An 18,409-nucleotide genomic window follows, 5' to 3' on the forward strand; every position below is an offset into this window, starting at 1 on the left:
TCTTTAACCCTATAAAGCCTAATGTATCGTGTTCGATAAGCAGATTTTTCTAAAGCCTCTAAATTGTCAACATGATCAACGCTCTGCTAAAAAACCCTTTGTACACAATCTATGCCTTTTGTAGTCTGATCGATAGTTTAGTTTTGAGCAAGTTAAAGCCCTGTTCGTATCATTGTAAAAATGTTGGCCTTTAGGTTGTGGTTCTTTTTGCTGTGAAGGTTTTTTTTTTTTAAGTAACCATAAGAACTTTAATATTGTTAGTTATATAGGTTTACTTGATTATCCATACATCACTTATTAGAAAAATCAGTTTAAAATGTGAGTATTAAATAGGCTTTTGATGAACGTTGTTTACCTGTACATCACTCAATCGTCATTGCATTTATATATATTTTTCTCCACAGAAAAACTACAGAGCTTTGATCAGAAAACTAAGCATTTAAATATCCTCTTACTAAGACATATTATTGAGAGATATAGAGCGACGACTGATATTTATATGTATTCTAAGTAGTCTGCTATAATGTTTTAAAGGTATCTTTACATTTACATCAGATCTTGCTTTTTGGCTATATAAATATCAGCAACTGCACCAAATTGCATATATTTGTTCCATTTGGGCTTCCATATTCTCCTATTATATACTGTATGAGCCATAAAACCTGATGTATCAAATATTATTTCATGTCAGGCCTTAAAGGGTTAAAGCAGGATGGATTCTGATTGGCTTTCAATGTTTTTATAGTTCATCAGCTGGAAAAAAATTTGTTCTGAAAGTGATTACAACAATATAATTTCTCTGTGCCATTATAGTTCGATGAACGATATCTTTATCGTTAAAGTTGTCCTTGGTGTAAACTTTGTACATTTTTAAAGATAAATGACGTTTGCTATCTTGCCATGAAATGCAATGAATGTGTTTTTTCCCTGTGTCTGGTTGTGTTTTATGTTTACAGTGGCAAGCTTCATCATGAAGGCCTTCATCAACGCCCGCAGAGTTTTCGGCACGCCTGTCCGAGTCTTTCCACCAGAGTATTTAAATAAAATGGTTTGTGTCCTTTACCATGAGCATGTAAATTCTGTAATACGCCTCACAAGTCAAGTTACTGTGCTCAAACTCACTGTTTGCAGGAGTACTTTTTCGACCCAGAGGTGCTGACCGAGGGCAAGCTTGCACCCAATGACCGCTGCTGCCGCATTTGTGGGAAGATTGGCCATTTTATGAAAGACTGTCCGATGCGAAAGAGGTAATACAGCACAAGAGCTATTGTAGAATAACTTTTTCAACTACAATTATTGTTCATACTGAACAACTACTTCATTTTAAACATTATTTTCTGTATTTCATGCTACAATGATATAGAGAATGTTCACTACTGTTCAGAAGTTTGGGGCCTGTAAATGTATTTTACTTTTTTTTTTTTTAAGAATTTTAATACTTTTGTTTCCGCAAGGATGTATTAAATTGATGAAAAGTGACAGTAAAAACATTTTACATGTTACAAAGAATTTCTATTTAAAGTAAATGCTGTTCTTTTAAACTTTCTATTAATCAAAGAATCTTGGGGGGGGGGGGGGAAGGAAGTATGCCGTTTCCACAAAAATATGAAGCAGCACAACTGTTTTCAACATTGATAATAATGTTTCTTGGGCAGCAAATCATCATATTAGAGTGATGTCTGAAGGATCATGTGACACTGAAGACTGGAGTAATGATCACAGGGATGAATTACATTTTAAATTGTAATATATCACACAAAGAGACTTCTTTCAGAAACATTAAAAAATCTTACTGACCCCAAACTTTTGAACAGTAGTGTGCCTTTGCACATTACAACAGAATTAAATCCTTATTAAAGTGGCAGTAAGCGATTTCTGAGAAACACTGTTGATATTAAATCAACCCCAACAAACACACCCCTCCTTTTATTGCTCCGCCCCCAAAATGCCTGAACACTCAATTCAAGAGTGGATGTTTTTTTAATTATAGCAGAAGGGAAGCAAAATAATGCTTCACGTAAAATAAAGTGAAGATGACAAATGACAGTAAAGAACAAGAAATTAACATACAGTACACAAGTGTATATCCACGCAAGAGTAGAAGCCAACAGCAGACAAATGAGACTCAAAACTGTCGTCTTACTAGAGCTAACATTACAACAGCAGCATATCTTGGTTCCAGGAAACAGCGAAACCAATGTAACTCAAGTATGAAGCAGAAACAATGCAACCTCTGTGTCTGTTTTCAGTCCTTCCCTTCCTAGGTCTTTCCAGCACTAAAAAAAGCTTTTCTAATATTAATGCGAGTTCTAAAGCTCTTGCCTGATCATAACCCTTCTTATTCCAGTGATATTCCTCTTTCCTCTTTTGTACTGTCTCTCAGCCATCTCTTTCTACAGTCTTTCTTCCCCCTACTGCTGATTGTCTCACTCTTTCTCCTCCCCATCATGAGTGGACACGCCCCTACTGCTGATTGGCTCTTCTGCTATTTGGCTCTCTCTCTCTCCCCTCCCCCATCATGAGTGGACACGCCCCCTACTGCTGATTGGCTCCCTCTCTCCTCCCCATCATAAGTGGACACGCCCCCTACTGCTAATTGGCTCTCTCTCTCTCTCCTCCCCATCATAAGTGGACACGCCCCCTACTGCTAATTGGCTCTCTCTCTCCCCTCCCCCATCATGAGTGGACACGCCCCCTACTGCTGATTGGCTCTCTCCTCCCCCATCATGAGTGGACACGCCCCCTACTGCTAATTGGCTCTCTCTCTCTCTCTCCTCCCCATCATAAGTGGACACGCCCCCTACTGCTAATTGGCTCTCTCTCTCTCCCCTCCCCCATCATGAGTGGACACGCCCCCTACTGCTGATTGGCTCCCTCTCTCCTCCCCATCATAAGTGGACACACCCCCTACTGCTAATTGACTCACACTCTCTCCTCCCCATCATGAGTGGACACACCCTCTACTGCTGATTGGCTCAGACTCTCTCCTCCCCATCATGAGTGGACACGCCCCCTACTGCTGATTGTCTCCCTCTCTCCTCCCCATCATGAGTGGACACGCCCCCTACTGCTGATTGGCTCCCTCTCTCCTCCCCATCATAGGTGGACACGCCCCCTACTGCTAATTGGCTCACTCTCTCCTCCCTCATCATGAGTGTACACACCCCCTACTGCTGATTGGCACACTCTCTCTCCTCCCCCATCGAGTAAACACACCCCCTACTGCTGATTGGCTCACACTCTCTCCTCCCCATCATGTGGACACCCCCCCCCCCCCTACTGCTGATTGGCTCACACTCTCTCCTCCCCATCATGAGTGGACACGCCCCCTACTGCTGATTGGCTCACACTCTCTCCTCCCCATCATGAGTGGACACGCCCCCTACTACTGATTGGCTCACACTCTCTCCTCCCCATCATGAGTGGACACGCCCCTACTGCTGATTGTCTCACTCTCTCTCCTCCCCATCATGAGTGGACACGCCCCCTACTGCTGATTGGCTCACACTCTCTCCTCCCCATCATGAGTGGACACGCCCCCTACTACTGATTGGCTCACACTCTCTCCTCCCCATCATGAGTGGACACGCCCCCTACTGCTGATTGGCTCACACTCTCTCCTCCCCATCATGAGTGGACACGCCCCCTACTACTGATTGGCTCACACTCTCTCCTCCCCATCATGAGTGGACACGCCCCTACTGCTGATTGTCTCACTCTCTCTCCTCCCCAATCATGAGTGGACACGCCCCCTACTGCTGATTGGCTCACACTCTCTCCTCCCCATCATGAGTGGACACGCCCCTACTGCTGATTGTCTCACTCTCTCTCCTCCCCCATCATGAGTGGACACGCCCCCTACTGCTGATTGGCTACAAGTGTGTTGTGCTCGGTCCGATCCACTTTCAACAGCGTTTCTCAGAAATCACTTACTGCACCTTTAAATCAGACATTTTATGCTTTTAGTTTGATTTGGTTCATTGTTTATTAATAATTTTTTGTTTCAATGGTATTCTAAGACAAAGACGTGACAATGGTGATGGATTCTTCAGTGGACGTGATGTAAACAGAGCCACCAAAGGCATGATGGACGACAGCCCTTACAGGGATGGACGGTGGCGCCAGAGGGAGGAGAAATGCTGTTATATGTGCGGCTCCAACGCTCACATCAAGAAGGACTGCCCGCTGTCCAAGTCTTTAGGTACCTGCGCTCATTGCTTTGTTTAAAGTGTATTTAGTTCTGCTGGAATTAACCAAGTGATGCGATTTGGTCAAGAATCACGCAGACATTCATGTATTTCTCTTTGCAGAATCCTCCCCAAACACATACCAAAGAAGTCCTGCATCAGACAGGGACAAAGTATGTCAGTTATCATCTTAATCACAGTTATCATTATGCACGAACACTGTAGTTTTGGCTAGGAATTAAACAAAGAGCTCAGTGGATCTCTTGTTGTGTCTGCAGGACAGTCCTCAACAGGACAGGAGAAAGAAGCGCAAAGCAAAGAGGATGATTTTGGGTCCTGAAACAGGTGAGTACACTACATGAGTGCAAGGTGATTTATGCAGTGCAGATCCTATGGATCCTAAAAACTGAAAAATTATGCGTTTTGCCTGTTCATTTACACAACAACAGCGTTTTTTTGGGGGCATGAAAATGTAAACTTTTGAAAACGGGTTTCAAAGTGCAAGTTTGTGAAAACGATACCGTCTCCGTGTAATCTACAAAACTGTGAATCTGTGAAAACGGTGACGTCATGTGCACGTGTATTACGTGTTCAGTCTATAGACGCGTAGTGATTCTTTACAAAGTGACATCGCCATCTACTGGCCTGGCTGCAGAAAACAGCGTTTTTCATCTTTTTCGTGGATCCGTGTGAATTGAGGTCTGGATATTAATTATAATAAAATGACACCGCATTCGTCTAAAGACAGACACATTTTTAGGGATTTTTTGTTGTTGTTTGTTTTCCATAAAGAAAACTGACCAAACAATGAAATACAAGCTTTTGGTCCCTTTTTTGAAGCCACAATCCAGAGCATCGGTGACTCGATAGCTGTTTTTCTGACACATCAGACATGAAGCTGCTGCTGTCACCAGTGTTGTAGTCGAGTCACCAACTATCGAGTCCGAGTCGAGTCTCGAGTCCCAGTGTTCGAGTCCGAGTCCAAGTCCGAGTCACCAAAGAAGAGTCCGAGTCGAGTCCAAGTCGAGTCACCATTACCTGAGTTCAAGTCCGAGTCGAGTCTCGAGTCCCGTGTTCGAGTCCGAGTCGAAATTATATACACTTAAGCCAAATCAAGCAACATTTTTCAGGCACTCTTTCTTGCAGCTAGAAATGTGTATGATATCACTAGAATTGCCTTTGACCTTAGTTCAAATCATTGTCAACTAGCTGTGGCATGATTATATTTATTTAATTGTTTAAATACATTTTTTGATGAACTGGAATGGATAAAGAAAACAAAAAAGAAAGCCTAACTAGACAGAGGAGAAATGCATTCTTCTTGACGAATATGGTAAAAGAAAAACAATTTTGAAATTTTGAAAAGCAAACTATAACGTTAAATCCCAATGTAACTGCGGCAAAAAAACAGAAAATGCAGTGCTATAAGCAGTTGTATCTCCGCAGGAAAAGAGTGGTTGTGATGTGTGACATAGTCAAGGTCACCGTCTAGTTTGTTAGCTAAAATAAACATAATTGTGTTATTGTATGATAAACGGCATTAAGCGCTGAGCGCGTCCGACTTTGGCTCAGAGCCAGCCATAGCACGAAAGCACAGTTTAAATCTGGCAGTTATGTCACGTCACTGTACATTCGCTCCTTAGCGGTCAGCTCAGCTGCTGCAAAGCGTGCCAAAATCGAAATGGCTGATTAGATGTAGAGGAACTTATCTAGTGTTAAATTAGTGTTATGTTATCTCTCACGAGAATGCAGCGTAAAGTGAGTGACGTCAGTGAGTGTTTTGTCAAGCAAGGAGAGCGAGCGGTAGCAGTGTCTGTGAGGGAAAAAATAGATCACGGCCGGTCTTGGACCCCGAAACAGGAAAAGTGTAACATCTTATATCAAATTTTTTATAACCTATTTAGTCAGAAACAACGTCATTCATTTGATGAATGCTCAAGTCCGATTTTATATATTCTCGAGTCCAAGTACTAGTCATCAGTCCGCGAGTCCGAGTCTCGAGTCGGACTCGAGTCCAGAGAATAATGACTCGAGTCGGACTCGAGTACTCCACCACTGGCTGTCACTGCTTAATGTACACTCACTGGCCACTTTATTAGGTACACCTAGTACTGAGTTTGACCCCCTTTTGCCTTCATAGCCTTAATTCTTCATGGCAGAGATTCAACAATGTTCTGGAAACATCCCTCTGAGATTTTGCTCCATATTGACGATAGAATCACACAGTTCTGCAGATTTATTGGCTGCACATCCATAATGTGAATCTCTCGTTCCTCCACGTCCCAAAACTGCTCTGTTGGATTGAGATCTGGTGACTGGAGGCCGTTTGAGTTTAGTGAACTTATAGGGGCTGTTTACACCTGGCCACTTCATGCGTTTTCTCAGATCGGATAGCTATCTGATTTATCAAAACGATTCCATTTACACCTGGTCACATAAATGTGTTTTTGCAAAACGGATATAAATCCGATCTTCAATTCCCGCGCTATATGCAGATTTAATGGAGTGCACGTCACCGAAAGCAGCATTTTATTGATCATCAGCTAATTTTAAAATCAGAGACGGCAATAAGAGAGAGCGGCAACAGTCCTGGTAAGATCATTTCGTTTCTTTACTTTTAATGAAGATGATTGTGTGTTAAGCGTCTGCGACTTACTTTCACTTTGATTTGCGATAGTTTGCACGTTGGCTTGATCTGCGGTAATGCGTGTTGCAGTAGCGTCGTCATATCTGACTATAACATGACATATAGCCTATATCAGGGGTTTTCAAATTGGGTGAACATGAGCCTCCCCTTACAGTAGGTAAGGACAGCCGAGCCCCCCCTTCCCCAAAATCCCGACCGCCGGCCCTAACCCACACACGCCTCTGCAGTAAATGCCATATTTTGTGTGTTCCAGGCAATGATGAGTTTCAATAAAAACTGATAAATTTTGATTTTTTTTTTTAATATTTTAAAATATTGTATTTGAAGACATTTTATTTCCACGACCTTTTTAAAAGTGCGTTCATAAACGATTCTTTGCAACAGCAAATCATTTCCAACTTCATGCAGACCTAATTGAGGCTACTTTTAAAATTGAACATTGAACATCAGTAGTCCTAACCACAAGTTAACAAAACATGCTTAACATGTGTAATCGGGGCCAACGCTGACGACACCCGATGGCTGAAACTGCACAGACAGACTTATCTTCAGTGGAACCATTTATTTTCAAGTATTATGGCTGGCTATATGTTAATGCCATCTTTTTATGAATGAAGGCCAGTATCACTGATATTAATATAGCTACTGATGTCTCCATGAAAATGATTTTTCCCCAAATTTTAAACATTTATTAGGCTTCAAAAAATATAACAATTTTTTATTTAAGTTAACTTAAAACAATCCTCACTTAAACCCATAATAAATGTCATATTTACCTGTGCCTTTCCTGTCTAACAGGTATGAAATATACAGAAATTGAATAAGGTTATAAAACAGTCCGCACTGCATAATTTATAAATGAAATATAGATTAATCCTTATTAAAGCTACAAGTGTTCTTTAGTCAAGAGCAGGGAGTAATTTTCTCTGTTCCCTTTGCTCTTTGGTTAACTTTACTGACAGAGAATTGTGGCTCCTATCACTTTAAGATCTGCAGACAGGATCTCACGCATCTCATTCTCACTTTTACTTCCATTTAAGATTTTAATTAATTTAAGACTGGTATTGTGAGGATACTCGACAAAGAGAACATTTTGGCATAAATGTGTGTGTTATTGTTCGTTCAAGCGCGAAAGAGAACTCGATACTGGCTCGCGTCTTTCTGTGAGTCGTGTGTGTGTGTGTGTGTGTGTCAGGAGGACATTCACTGACAGCGCGTTCTCTTTTGTCTTGTCGCGCATGAATGGTTTAAGAGCATTTGCGTGAATAAGAGCGTGATCATATAACCCTAGCTAAAGGATGACAGAAAGAACGAATGCTGCGTTAAATACTTTAAGCTGGGCAAAAATTAATCGCATGCGTCAACGTTGACAGCACTACTTGTCATACATTACTGACAGAAAAATGCTGCGGTTTAAAGTGGATTTGTTTTCATGGTAGGCCTACACAGAATGTTTTTTAGTAAGCTACACAGAATGTTCTACAATAAATATTTAGCAAACGTTAACAGTCTGAAGTTACCTAGCAGCAATGTATGTTAATCTTTCTTCGCATGTCGCGCCTCCCCTGTGGCTCTTTGGCGCCCCCCAGGGGAGGCGCGCCTCACCTATTGAAAACCGCTGGCCTATAACACGCTCTCACACGTTTATTTTTTAGCATTTTTGGGAGGAGTAAAATTTACATATGTGGTTTCAACAACCAGATGCATTTACACTTGTCCAGTTTCGTCTGGAATGCGACCCAGACCACCTCCTGATGTGGTTTGAGCGATCGGATTCAAATCCGTCTCGAATGCGTTTCGGAGGGCATTTACACCTGGTCTTTTCACGATCGGATAGCTATCCGATCACAGAAAACGCATGAAGTGGCTAGGTGTAAACAGCCCCATAATGTTCAAGAAACCAGTTTGAGATGATTTGTGACCGTGTGTAATCCTGCTGGAAGTATCCATCAGAAGATGGTCATAAAGGACTGGACATGGTCAGCAACACACTTCAGGTCGGCTGTGGTGTTTAAGGCTCAGGTGATACTCAGGGCTCCAAAGTGTGTCAAGAAAATATATAACACACTGTTACACACACCAGCAGCCTGAGCCGCTGACACAAGGCTGATCCACGCTTTAATGTTGTTTACACCGAATCCTGACCCGAGCATCTGAATGTTCCAGAAATCGAGACTCATCAGAGCAGTCGATGTTTCTCCAATCTTCTATTGTCCAGTTTTGGTGCGTCCGTGTGAATTGTAGCCTCAGTTTGCTGTTCTCAGAGATTGTTGTGCGTTAAGAGATGCTCTTCTGCAGATCTCGGCTGTAACCAGGACTTATTTGAGTTACTCTTGCATTTCTATCAGCTGAACCAGTCTGGCCATTCTCCTCTGACCTCTGACATCAACAGGGCATTCAGAACTGAAGCTCACTGGATATTTTCTCTTTTTCAGACCATTCTCTGTAAACCCTAGAGATGGTTGTGTGTGAAAATCCCAGTAGATCAGATGAAATACTTAGACCGTCTGGCAGGGCTGGACTGGGACAAAAAATCGGCCCGGGCATTTTGTCCCAGACTGGCCCACTATATAACACAACTGAACTTTGCACGCCCTTGAATGTATACCAACTCCTATTAAAACCACTAATGCCATAAGTGAATAGGAGTGAGTAAGAGTTAATCGATGAAATAACTACTAAGTTGAACTATACTCCACAGTAATGAATCCTAAAGAAAGCTATAAGCTGGGATAGCAATACCGTTTTTTTCCACAGGATTTAGGGAAATCTGTGGTGAGTGCACCACTGTCCCGCTAGGGGGGTTCGGGGGTATGCTCTTAAAAAGAAAATGTTGTGCTTTTTAATGTTAAATTCATCAATCTGGTGCACTTTGAGAGTTAAAAATAAAGAGCTCCAACCCATATTCAGTGTGCAAATTGAACAAAGAAAAACTCAAAACTCTTTTAGTTGTGATATAGTGTCTGTCTACATTACACTACTACATAATAATAGTTATAATTTCAACTTTCATAATTAGTTTCGTACTAATTTCTATACATAGATAAGCACATGATATTTTATTTTGAAGAAAAACATGGTTTACAACCTCGTCTCATTACAATTCTAATAAAATGCGTAATCGTCAAATATGCAGATGTGTAAGTGGTTCTTACATAGCATAAGTGTTGTGACAGTAGCCTAGTTCTGCTTACCACAGTTCTCTGCACTCACTCATCTCTCTCCTTATCCTCCTCACTATCCTCATCAGACACTTGAAGGGCCTTTGAAGTTTATTTTTTCACGCTATTTCTCTGCACATTTCTTGCGTTTCTTCTCCACCGCTCTGAATATTTTGACAGATACACACTGACACTGCTCGCTCACTCAGAGCTCAAAGGGGGAGGTGTTTAAAGATGTGATTGGACCTGCCCAGTGTCAATCAAGAAAATAACCAATGGGCTGCTGATCTACGCATTTCATCATGCGCCGGTCTGTGAGAAAAAGAAAAACCTACGCTGACTTTTTTGTCAAATGCATTACACCAGCACAAAGATCCCAGAGCCGCCAATTAAACAAAACTAAACGCAATGGGCCGCCGATGTACGAGTTTTATGGGCCGTTCAGACAAAAAAAAAAAAAAAAATTAAGTATGAGATGTATCGGCCCACAAAGCACGTCGGCCCACCGGGCAAATGCCCGGTATGCCCGATGGCCAGTCCAGCCCTGCCATCTGGCACCAACAACCATTTCACACCCAAAGTCACTTAAACCACTTTCTTCCTCATTCTGATGCTCAGTTTGAACTTCAGCAGATCATCTTGATCATCTCCACATGCTGAAATACACTGAGTTGCTGCATGTGATTTGCTGATTAAAGCGCAGTTGATCAGCTGTACCTAATAAAGTGGCCGGTGAATGTGAAATTGATAATGTCCTGTTGTCACATAATCCATGCTGTGTTTCTCCATCATATTGTAGGAGGTCTTGCCACCAGACACGCGTCTGTAACTGCGTCTGTGGAGAAGTGGAGTCCTTTCAAGTAAAGCTGTGAAATGAGCCATTGCCGGTTTTCTGATCTACAACAGCCTGAGTCCAGTATTATCCCGACCCCCAGTTAGAACACCTTGATCAATGTGCCTTTTATAGGTGTCTAATTTTTAGTTCTGTTTTTTCTAATTGTGGAATGAACTTGATGTTTCTCATTTTATCTGTTTTTATTTTATTTTTTAAATTGAGAGTCCAGTTGATTATCTTTGTCATTTAAATTGTAACGCCATTGTGTGTTTTTGAATTAGCTTGAATAGTTTTAGTAACAAACCTTTGCACGATCGTGCGTCTTGTGTGTGTGTGTGTGTGTGTGTGTGTGTGTTATAAGAAGCATTTTATTTTGTATAAATATGTACATAAAGAAACGTCGGCTGGGGTCTGTGTATTTACAATTATGCTAATGTTAATTGTTGAGCTTTTCAGTTCGACTGGGCTTGGTTTTAGTTATGCTTTATTGTATAATTTATAGCAGTATTTTGTTTTTGCTAAATGAAATGAATATGTTTCAAAGAAGGCTACATTGCTTACCTTGCATTCGCTGCAATGTCAATAAACAAAATGAATTCCCTCCATAATAGTAATTCAACTCTGGTCTTTTTTTTCTTTCTTTTTTTTTGACAATAAATTGATTTTGTCATAATGAAGTCTCTACACTTTGGTTTTTGTGTTGACTTTATATTTTTCATATTTGCCCAAATGCCCGTGTGTTTAACTTCTGCAGTGTGTTTTTATGGTAGATATTTGGTATCGCCACCAATGTTTGTTAAACATTCATGAGAAAAGTTAGTGCACCCCATAAAAAGTGTTTTAGAACAACAAACTGACAATAAGACCAATGTTATCAGATCACCTGCATTATGAAATATGATGTATTATGAGCCCCCTTCACAAAGCAGCCCTTAATTCCCCCTTCGTGGGGGGGGGGGGGGGGGGGGTCTTTTTGAATTTATTTACCTCTAAAAGTCAAGTCATCTTCATTTATATAGCGCTTTTAACAATGGATATTGTTTCAAAGCAGCTTTACAGAGATAAACATACAACTTACGGTAACAGAGATTGTTTTGGCTTTATAGCGATTTTGAATAATGTTATTTCCGGCTAAACTTGGTTTTGATTGATTCACTTCCAGCAAAATTATCATTTGTTATTACATTAGGGGCCACTAAGACGACGGCGTTCTCGTCAAAAGTAACAATTTCTATGTAAATTATCATAAATTTTGTCATTTTATATTTTTTAAATATTGCTATTTAGGCTTAATTTACTTTTGCTAGTTTTAGTTATTAATTTCCGTTTAATAATTTTAGTGCTTCAACTTCAACTTATTTCAGTTTATTGCCGAGGCAACATTTCTAATGTTCATTTAGTTAAATTTCTTCAACTATTATTTATGTTTTATTTCGGCTTTATGTCAATCAGCAGAAATCTTTTAATAGTTTAATTTAACGATATGACCCTGGTTATTAGAATCAAATGCAACTATTACAATAAAGTAGGCTATTTTTCTCACGTTTACGAAACTTTTTAATAATCATTTTCTATAATCATTCAGTACTTCCACATAATCATATAATCAATACGTCCTCTTTATCTTTACGTTAAAATTAGTTGCGTAATATCATCTGTCACATGGTGGTTATAAAGTCTGGAATACCGGTTACTCATAGGCTGTATAAGCTGCCAATCAAATAACTAACCAATCCTGTGCGTTCTGTGAGCAGGGCGTTCCTTGGATCACCTCTGGTGTTTACATCCTAACACGAAGTGCTTAAGTAACTTCAACATGTCAGCCTCCATAGCACGGGCGACTGTAAGGGCGGTTAGCAGACGGAAAATACTGCCAACAAGAGCCGCTTTAACCCTGGTGAGTGTTGACAACAGTTTTCAACACGATGACGAGACCGACCAAACATTTAGTTCTCAAATAATTGAGATAGCATACATGATAGATGCGTTTGCCCAGAGCTCGGATATCTGCCCAATAACGGTATAATAATAGACAACGTCGTTCATTCTGAGACATTCAGATAGATATTCAAACTTAAGAACGGGTTATTGCCATGTGGTTGAGTTGTTTAAGCTAGATTTGACGTGAAGGTCAGTGTTTGGGCAGGTTAGCCGTTAGCTGATACGTATCAAGCGCTTAATAATGTTTTTGTAAGTTACTACGTTCCTGCATCAGAACCTTCTAGTTGTGCCTCGCCATGCCCTTCAAATATACTTTTGTGTCTATTTAAAGTTGTTGTCATTCACACTACTTGTTTGTCCTGTCCGGCAGTTGTTTAGGGTTAAGTCAGGACAGCGGGATCTTATCCATGTTTCTGTGATCAGATAACTGGCTTATAATTTAGGTTTGTTGTTAATCTCTCCAATTTCAGCATTCCACTACTGTAACACAAATGTTTACTGAGTAAGTTAACTTACGTGCTAAAGTTGAAATGGTTGAGGAAATGTTCATACATTCAGTGAGTTAAATCAACATGTTATTGCGCATGTGCAGATGGCACTGTTTGGTGCTACTGACATATTTAAGCAGTTTTAACATTCTTTACTCTGTGTGATACAATATTTGCAATCAGTAGCCAGACATTTAGCATATGCTCTTTATTTAAAACGACTTCCAGTAGACTTGACTTGTGTACTGTACTTGCTCTGCAGTAAATCGCTGAGTCATTTTAAGTTTTGCTGACGCATGTAATCTTTGGTTTTATGGGTACGGTAATTATGAGTGAAACACACGTCATCATTGTGTATCAGACATTGGCACCTTGAGGAATAAAGGTGAATTATCATCAGAGATTCAGTATTGTTGTGCTGGAAAAATATATACTTGCCTTACAAACCTCGGGTCACCCGGAAGAAATGTATGTCAGGCAAAAAAACAACAACAACAACAACAACAACAAAAAGGTCTTAAACCATCAAACTTCCTTCATCACTCTCAGCCTTGATATTTACTGACTCCCATATATGTGGGTTTCCATTGTCAATGAAAACTCTGACATCCCACTATTTACGTTTGCTATATATATATATATATATATATATATATATATATATAGCATTTTCAAGAGCATGGAGTCACATGTGAGTGTCCAGACGCCACACAAAGTGCTTAAATCTGGATGGTTTAATGTATTAAAATTCACCAGACATCAACATGACCACATTCTTTGAGAAGTTGTTTGCAACTGAAGGGGGATTATTGAAAGGTTTTGGAGAGAATTTAATAGAATAGGAAAATAACAGATAATGGGACAGTTGTTAGATAAACTATATTTTATTTCCTCTGGTTATAATTTTTTTTTTATCCAAAAGAAAATATAACTTGAATAGTCTTTATAGCCAAATTCAAGGGGAAAACGACTAAAAGAGTGTATTTATTTGCAAAATAGTTACATTTTCAATCTCAAATGACCCTCTGATCATGATTATGTGAAATTCTTACAATCCCACACATGATCAATGAGTGTCTTTTCTTCATTTCCAGACGCCTTCAGCTGTGAATAAAGTCAAAGAGCTCTTACAGAATAAACCAGAATATGTGAGTATTTGTTCCCTTATTAGTCGTCATGAGCATTTGATGCATTTCTCCCGTCTCATTCTTCGTCCCTCTTCAAACAGATCGGCCTGAAGGTTGGTGTTCGAACTAGAGGTTGCAATGGCCTCACTTATACTCTCGACTATACTAAAGAGAAAGACAAATCAGACGAGGAGGTGCTGCAAGAGGGTGAGTCGGCAAATTATTACAATTATATATTTTATTTACACTTTTTAAAGGTTTTTCACTTCTGCTCACCAAGGCTGAATTTATTTGATCAAAAATACAGTAAAAAAAAGGCTGTTACAGGGCTTAAAGTATTCCGGTGTTGTGCCGAATTTCGACCCCCTGCCAAATTATTACCCCCCTCGTTGAAGTCAGTACCTGATTGCCTAATCCCAACCCCTCCCCTAATCCTACCCCTCCCCCACAACTAACCCTAAACCTACCAATGCTAGGGGGGTGATAATTTGGCACAACACCGGCACCGTGCCGGATCTCGGGCGTGCGGCCGTGAGGAAAAAAAATATTATTTTCGCATGCGATTCATTTTTGTCTAGCTGTGTTAAAATATTTAACGCAATTAACGCAGCATCCATTCTTTCTGTCATCCTTTAGCTAGGGTTATGATGACCATGTTCTTATTCACGCAAATGCTTTAAACCACTCATGCGCGACAAGACAAAAGAGAACGCGCTGTCAGGGAATGTCCTCCTGACACACACACACACGAAGCACAGAAAGACGCGCGCCAGTATCGAGTTCTCTTTCGCGCTTGAACGAACAATAACACACACATTTATGCCAAAATGTCAGTTTTGTCGAGCATCCTCACAAGAACAGTCTTAAATTAGTTAAACAAAATCTTAAATGGAAGTAAATAATAGTGAGAGAATGAGATGCATGAGATCCTGTCAGCAGCGACAGATATTAAAGTGACAGGAGCCATTAATTCTCTCTGTCAGTAAAGTTAACCTAAAGAACAAAGGGAACAGAGAAAACTACTAACTGCTCTCGATTAAAGAACACTTGTAGCTTTGATAAGGATTACTCTATATTTAATTTATAATTTATGTAGTGGGGACTGTTTTATAACCTTATTCAATTTCTGTATGGTACAGGTAAATGACATTTATTATGGGTTTAAGTGAGGATTGTTTTAAGTTCACTTAAATGAAAGGTTTTTTATATTTTTTGAAGCCTAATGTTTAAAATTTGGGGGGAAATCATTTTCATCGAGACATCAGTAGCTATAATATTAGTGATACTGGCTTTCATTCATAAAAATATGGCATTAAGATAGAGCTGTAACACTTGAAAATAAATGGTGCCATTGAAGATAGGTCCGTGTCCCCCCCCCCCCCCCCCCCCCCCCCCCCCCCCCCCCCCCCCCCCCCAAAAAAGGGTCAGGCTCAGGAATTTTTTTTTCACTTTAACCCCTGCTGTTTTCTATGTGAATATATTGTAAAATGTGATTTATTCCTGTGATGTAAAGCTGAATTTTCAGCATCATTACTCCACATGATCCTTCAGAAATAATAATATGCTGATTTGCTGCTCAAGAAACATTTCTGATTATTATTGATGCTGAAACTGTTTATTTCAGGATTCTTTAATGAATAGAAAGTTCAAAAGAACAGCATTGATTTGAAATCGAAAACTTTTATAACATTGTCCTTACGGGCACTTTTCATCAATTTATTGCATCCTTGTTGAATAAAAGTATTAATTTCTTTAAAATAAAACATAAAAATATTACCGACCTCAAACTTTTAACCCTCTGGGGTTCTTCATTTTAGACTCACACTCAGGACTTTCGGGTCAAAAATGACCCGGAGGGCGGCATTAAGATACATTTTATTTGAGTAAAATCAATGAAATATATTTTTGTTCAATAATATTTTTTCTTTTCTTTTTTGGTGTTTTGAGATAATTTTATGATTTATAATTAATATTTATGCAATAATTTAGACCCATTTTTTCCCATTGAATATAATAGAAAATTTATATATATATATAATTTAAAAAAAAAATTGTATTAAAGCTGTATTTCATTTTAGAGTCAAGTCTAGGCCTCATGAAAGCAATTTTTGAAATGAGATCGGAGCCATCTGGTGGACACACTAAGCATTTTTATCACGCAATAGCACATTTTTACCACTAGTGGATTTACAGCTCTCTGTAGAAACCTATGGTAGAAACACTCTAGTGATTTTTTCACATATTGTTTAATTTTTTTCAGGTTGTTGATTTGAATATATAATAACAGATTCTCAAAGACTATTTTTGTCATTAAAAAAAAAAAAAAAAATTTGGTTGGTTTAAATGGTAATTTGAAGTGGCAGTTTTACTTTATAATACAGTCAAACCTGAACATTGCATTAAAGAGAACAAATGGAAAACATTTTGTCACCCGTTGTTTTAAGAGATTCACCCCTTCACTGTTGTGTGCTTTTTTTCTGCATCCTGGCTGTTTTGTAGATTGTATGCACAAAAAACTCTGTATTTTCACATTTTTGCCAATTTCCCATTCATTTCCTATGGGGGTCATTTTTGACCCGAAGACCCTGAGTGTGACTATTTTGTTTTAAGACCACTTAGACTTTTCAAATCCTGTCCCCAATTGTTTTGGGTGTTCATATACCAAGTACCAAAAAAGTCACCAAGTTTCGGACAATTCCGATTAAGCTACAATTTGTAAAAAAAAAATTTAAAAACACTTCGGGACATTTTTGTCCCGAAGTACCCCAGAGGGTTAAACAGATGTGTGTTATCTGTATGTTGTGTATAATCATATATGTGGTGTATTTTTCATCCAGGCGCGCGAGTGTTCATTGAGAAGAAGGCCCAGCTGACGCTGCTCGGCACAGAGATGGATTTCGTCGAAACGAAACTTTCCAGCGAGTTTGTATTCAACAATCCTAACATCAAAGGGACGTGTGGTTGTGGAGAGAGCTTCAACATGTGACCCTCGACCCTTCCAGGACATCCCATCCAATCAATCCTAGATTGGAGAAAGAGACTGATGCTTTAGTGGCCTGTTTGGCCATCAGTTCCTGTGCTGTCGCCTCAACACAAGCCCATATTCCAGAAAACACCGTTACATTAACTCATTTCACTATTGCTTGTACACACTTTGAGCAGCTTGATATTTATTTTACACGTGCCTGTATGTCATGCAGCTCAGAGAGTTTAAACTGCACTCCATTGCTTTGTTTTCTTCTCAGAAAGTTGTGTACTGTTTAGTCGCACTGACACGTTCATATTTAATAATCCAGTTATTGTTGTGCTGAAGCTTATCCCGATGAGCCGAAGCTGCTGAATGTCGTCACATGACCTCACAGCTCCGGCCTAAATCTACAACACGAGACACTCGCAGTTGCTTCCTCATGGTTGCTTTGTGCATTGTGGACCAGCAGTTCAAAAATCTGTAACAATCTACATAATAATAAAAGATGCATCTGCCTGGTGGATGTTCATTTTAATAAACCTTTTCACTTTCAGCCCGCTGCTTTTTGCCCCCTAATGTGCAGCACAGGAACTGATGCCATTTACAGAAGTTTTAAAATGCAATTGATTGACTTGAACTAGTTTTCTTTGGAAGTATTATTAGTGTAATATGTACATAACCATGTAAATCCATTCGACTGTCTTTTAACGCACAAATAAAACATACGTTATACTTCTGTGCTGCTTCTTGAGTGAAATGCCTTTAGTGTCCTGAACGTGGCGCTGTTGTTAAAGAAATGATAATAAAAAAATATGGAAACTTGTCCTTTTTAAATCTAAATTCCCTCCCTTAAAAAAAAATCTGTCAAGTCATCTTCATTTATATAGCGCTTTTAACAATGGATTGTTTCAAAGCAGCTTTACAGAGATAAACATATAATTTAAGGTGACAGAGATTGTTTTGTATCAGCAGGAATTTCCATTTATATGACTGCACTGATTATATACAGATATTTAAGATAAGTGTTCAATTACTGTAATGGGAATATGCAGATG

At 39.5% G+C, this 18,409-nt stretch overlaps 2 protein-coding genes across 3 annotated transcripts in view; both read left to right on the forward strand.

Moving 5' to 3' along the window:
- tut7 (terminal uridylyl transferase 7) overlaps window positions 1-11,368 on the forward strand; it is a 49,947-nt gene extending 38,579 nt beyond the window's left edge. For both annotated transcript variants that reach the window (XM_056232772.1, XM_056232773.1), the window contains exons 25-30: window positions 957-1,048; window positions 1,132-1,247; window positions 4,020-4,201; window positions 4,311-4,360; window positions 4,466-4,532; window positions 10,795-11,368. In XM_056232772.1, coding sequence (XP_056088747.1) covers window positions 957-1,048; window positions 1,132-1,247; window positions 4,020-4,201; window positions 4,311-4,360; window positions 4,466-4,532; window positions 10,795-10,859 — 572 coding nt within the window. In that variant the 3' untranslated portion in view covers window positions 10,860-11,368. The remainder of the gene's footprint in view (window positions 1-956; window positions 1,049-1,131; window positions 1,248-4,019; window positions 4,202-4,310; window positions 4,361-4,465; window positions 4,533-10,794) is intronic.
- Window positions 11,369-12,569: 1,201 nt separating this feature from the next.
- On the forward strand, window positions 12,570-17,477 carry isca1 (iron-sulfur cluster assembly 1). The gene is made up of 4 exons (XM_056232787.1): window positions 12,570-12,727; window positions 14,354-14,407; window positions 14,488-14,593; window positions 17,224-17,477. Exons 1-4 carry the CDS (start codon window positions 12,647-12,649, stop codon window positions 17,370-17,372), a joined length of 390 nt encoding a protein of 129 aa, XP_056088762.1. The 5' UTR covers window positions 12,570-12,646; the 3' UTR covers window positions 17,373-17,477.
- The last annotated feature ends 932 nt before the right edge of the window (window positions 17,478-18,409 follow it).

The sequence above is a fragment of the Rhinichthys klamathensis genome, unplaced genomic scaffold (assembly GCF_029890125.1).
Source record: "Rhinichthys klamathensis goyatoka isolate OS25496 unplaced genomic scaffold, OSU_Roscu_1.1 h1tg000356l_1, whole genome shotgun sequence".
NCBI lineage: Eukaryota > Metazoa > Chordata > Actinopteri > Cypriniformes > Leuciscidae > Rhinichthys > Rhinichthys klamathensis.